Raw genomic sequence first — 2,657 nt, forward strand, 5'->3', positions numbered from 1 at the left:
CAAACTTTAAAACCGTTGACGATATGAGAATAAATCAACCTGAGTAGGTCAGGTCAGCAAGAGCAAGAAATTCTTCCGACCCTGATCTACATCAAACTGGTAATTGAACAGGATGTGCATCAGTTCTTTATCTCCAGTTTCAAACTTAAACCAAGACACTCAAGATAAAGGAATTTTATCAATGTATATATATAACATTTAACATGTTAGTAGGTGGTTGACAGGTGCTCAGCTCCTTCTTTCCTATCCAACATCTATCGTCCTTATCTCGCCTCCTTATTTTTTTTTAGCTTTTTACTCTCTTATAACACCTCTAATCTTCAGCACTTAGATGACCTAATTGCATTGCAAATGCCATAAAACTCTTACTTAAAAAACAAAAAAACAAAACAAAAGAACAACAAAAACTTGTTTCGGTCACATCTAAAACAACTTCAAAGAAGAATTCTGATCATGCACTCCCATGAAAATTCTTCTCACATGATATCAATCAACAAAGTTGACTCTCTGCACAACTTGCCTTTACACAGAGACAAGTCCACATTGTCCAATTACATCAGGCCCACTAGGGACCCAATTACCTGTACTGTCATCTGGATTATTAAACCATGCAGAATCTGCTAAAATCAAGTCAACTGAGGTATGAAATCAACTCATCCAAGCATGGCTGACACTTTATAGATCTGATCTAGCCACCCAGAAACAACACTATCATGTGGCTTTTAAGAGATGCCAAAAACTTTATCTCCACAATTTGTTTGAATGATTCTATTAAACACAGCATCATGCATTATGAACGAAATCATGTTTTTCAATTGATATCAAAGTATCATGTACTTTATTCCAATCACCAACTTCAATATTAAAATATTATTGCAAAATACTCACACATAACAGTACAATTTCCAGGCAGTCATTTTTCACTCAGAAGTTTACTACATATAATCCGGCATTTGCATATCTTGACAATCTCTCTCTCTCTCACACATACATGAACAACCCCATAAACACACAGACCTAGTCCTGATTTTACCACTTCACGACATAAAGTACTTTTTATTTTGCTCGGAACTAAAGATGGAATGAGCAAGGTCTCCGCAAGGCCGCGTCGCACACACAGCCTCAGAGTGAGGAAGTAGAGATGCCAATGACTCATGGGTTGTGGTTCTTGAGGTGTTGGTGATGAAGGTCATGTGATTAGGATTGATCTTTGAATGGAATTTGATCTGCTCACACTAACTCCAACAACTGAAAAAAAAAAAAAGAAACATAAAAGCCACTGGACAATTTAATACCTAATTTAAACACATCTTCAATATTTAGTATTCCAATTGAAATATATTCTTAGTCAAGTATTGCCAACTGATTCATATTTTAAAAAATAAGGAGGAACCCTGAAATGTGGTATTGCATACTAGACCATATCTGGAAGCAAGCGTGACAAGATATTAAGGCAATGCAACACATACTACAAACAAGAGTTCACTCGATTGCTCGTCGAAACAAACGCTCAACACAATGGACCCAAGTGCACTCTACCCTTCTGCACACCAAACGCAAGCCGCAGCATGGGGTGTGTGAGTGGGTGCAAATCTAGCTGTTATTCCAAAGATCTCAGGAGCACAGACTCCGTAGGCAAAGAGGACAAGGGCCCAAAGGGTTAAGAAGCAGGTAGAGGTACTGAGTGTCTTCCAATATAACTTTGTTCCTTTCTTTTTTTGTCTCCAGTCTTACTGTAGATCTCCCACATGCGGGCCCCACAAAAGCAAGTTCAAGTGGACACTTACCTTTACTAAACCCTGGCTGTTTGCAGCAACTAATATGTTCGAATCCTGAAATTTTAAAAATGATATTTCAAATTACAATCTGAATTATCAATGCAAAAGTGTCACCAGGCTGACAGAAAGAATCACATGTTGCCTAAATCAATGTAAAAGAACTACCAAAAGAATGACGGTAGAAATAATAGAACCTTGAAAAAGTATTAACTCTTTCCGGACATATGAGTTCACACCCCTTGTGGACGTATCACTGATATATCGGCTGTGATAGGATGCTTCAGTATTGTTTCGTTTTAACACGATTCATCATATCTAATTACTTTTTATTGTTATTGAAAACTTGAAAAGGGTTTAGGAAACGAAAACATCTAGTTTCACTTTGTCAAAGAGTGAATTGGGGGAAAAACGAGTGAATTAGTTCTTGCGGTCTTGAATCAACAAAACAATATAACCGGACTGAGTATAAATACATGGGTCTCAACTCAGAATTCTAAAAAAGGAGGAACTTTCCGGGTGATCGCCACAGAAGCCCATTTTCGCGAAACACCCACTATTATTATACTGTTGAAACCTAGAATGTTGAAATAAATACCATCAATTTATCAAAGTAAGGTTATTTCACATCAATTTTAGGGTTTGAGAGATAATTTCAAGTAAGAGTCACGTACCAAATATTTACAATCTTGATTACGTACAGAAAGTGGTGGCGCACTGTGGTCTTGTGCGACTTATTTATATTTTCCCTTCATTATATTCGCCTGTATATAAAAACTATATAAATATGAATCTTGTTTTGATCCTAGAACCAGAATATCGACTGTCATGATTCATACCATATATATATATATATATATATAATAAACGTGAAAGACAAAC

At 36.5% G+C, this 2,657-nt stretch overlaps 1 protein-coding gene across 6 annotated transcripts in view; it reads right to left on the minus strand.

Moving 5' to 3' along the window:
* Nucleotides 1–335: 335 nt before the first annotated feature.
* Nucleotides 336–2,657, minus strand: part of LOC101850627 (E3 ubiquitin-protein ligase COP1) — a 20,072-nt gene continuing 17,750 nt past the window's right edge. For all 6 annotated transcript variants that reach the window (XM_005091846.3, XM_005091845.3, XM_005091844.3 and 3 more), the window contains exons 20-21: nt 1,788–1,832; nt 336–1,248 (exon numbers count right to left, since the gene is read on the minus strand). In XM_005091846.3, the coding sequence (XP_005091903.1) occupies nt 1,231–1,248; nt 1,788–1,832 (63 nt within the window). In that variant the 3' untranslated portion in view covers nt 336–1,230. The remainder of the gene's footprint in view (nt 1,249–1,787; nt 1,833–2,657) is intronic.

This window comes from Aplysia californica, unplaced genomic scaffold (assembly GCF_000002075.1).
Source record: "Aplysia californica isolate F4 #8 unplaced genomic scaffold, AplCal3.0 scaffold00036, whole genome shotgun sequence".
Taxonomy (NCBI): domain Eukaryota; kingdom Metazoa; phylum Mollusca; class Gastropoda; order Aplysiida; family Aplysiidae; genus Aplysia; species Aplysia californica.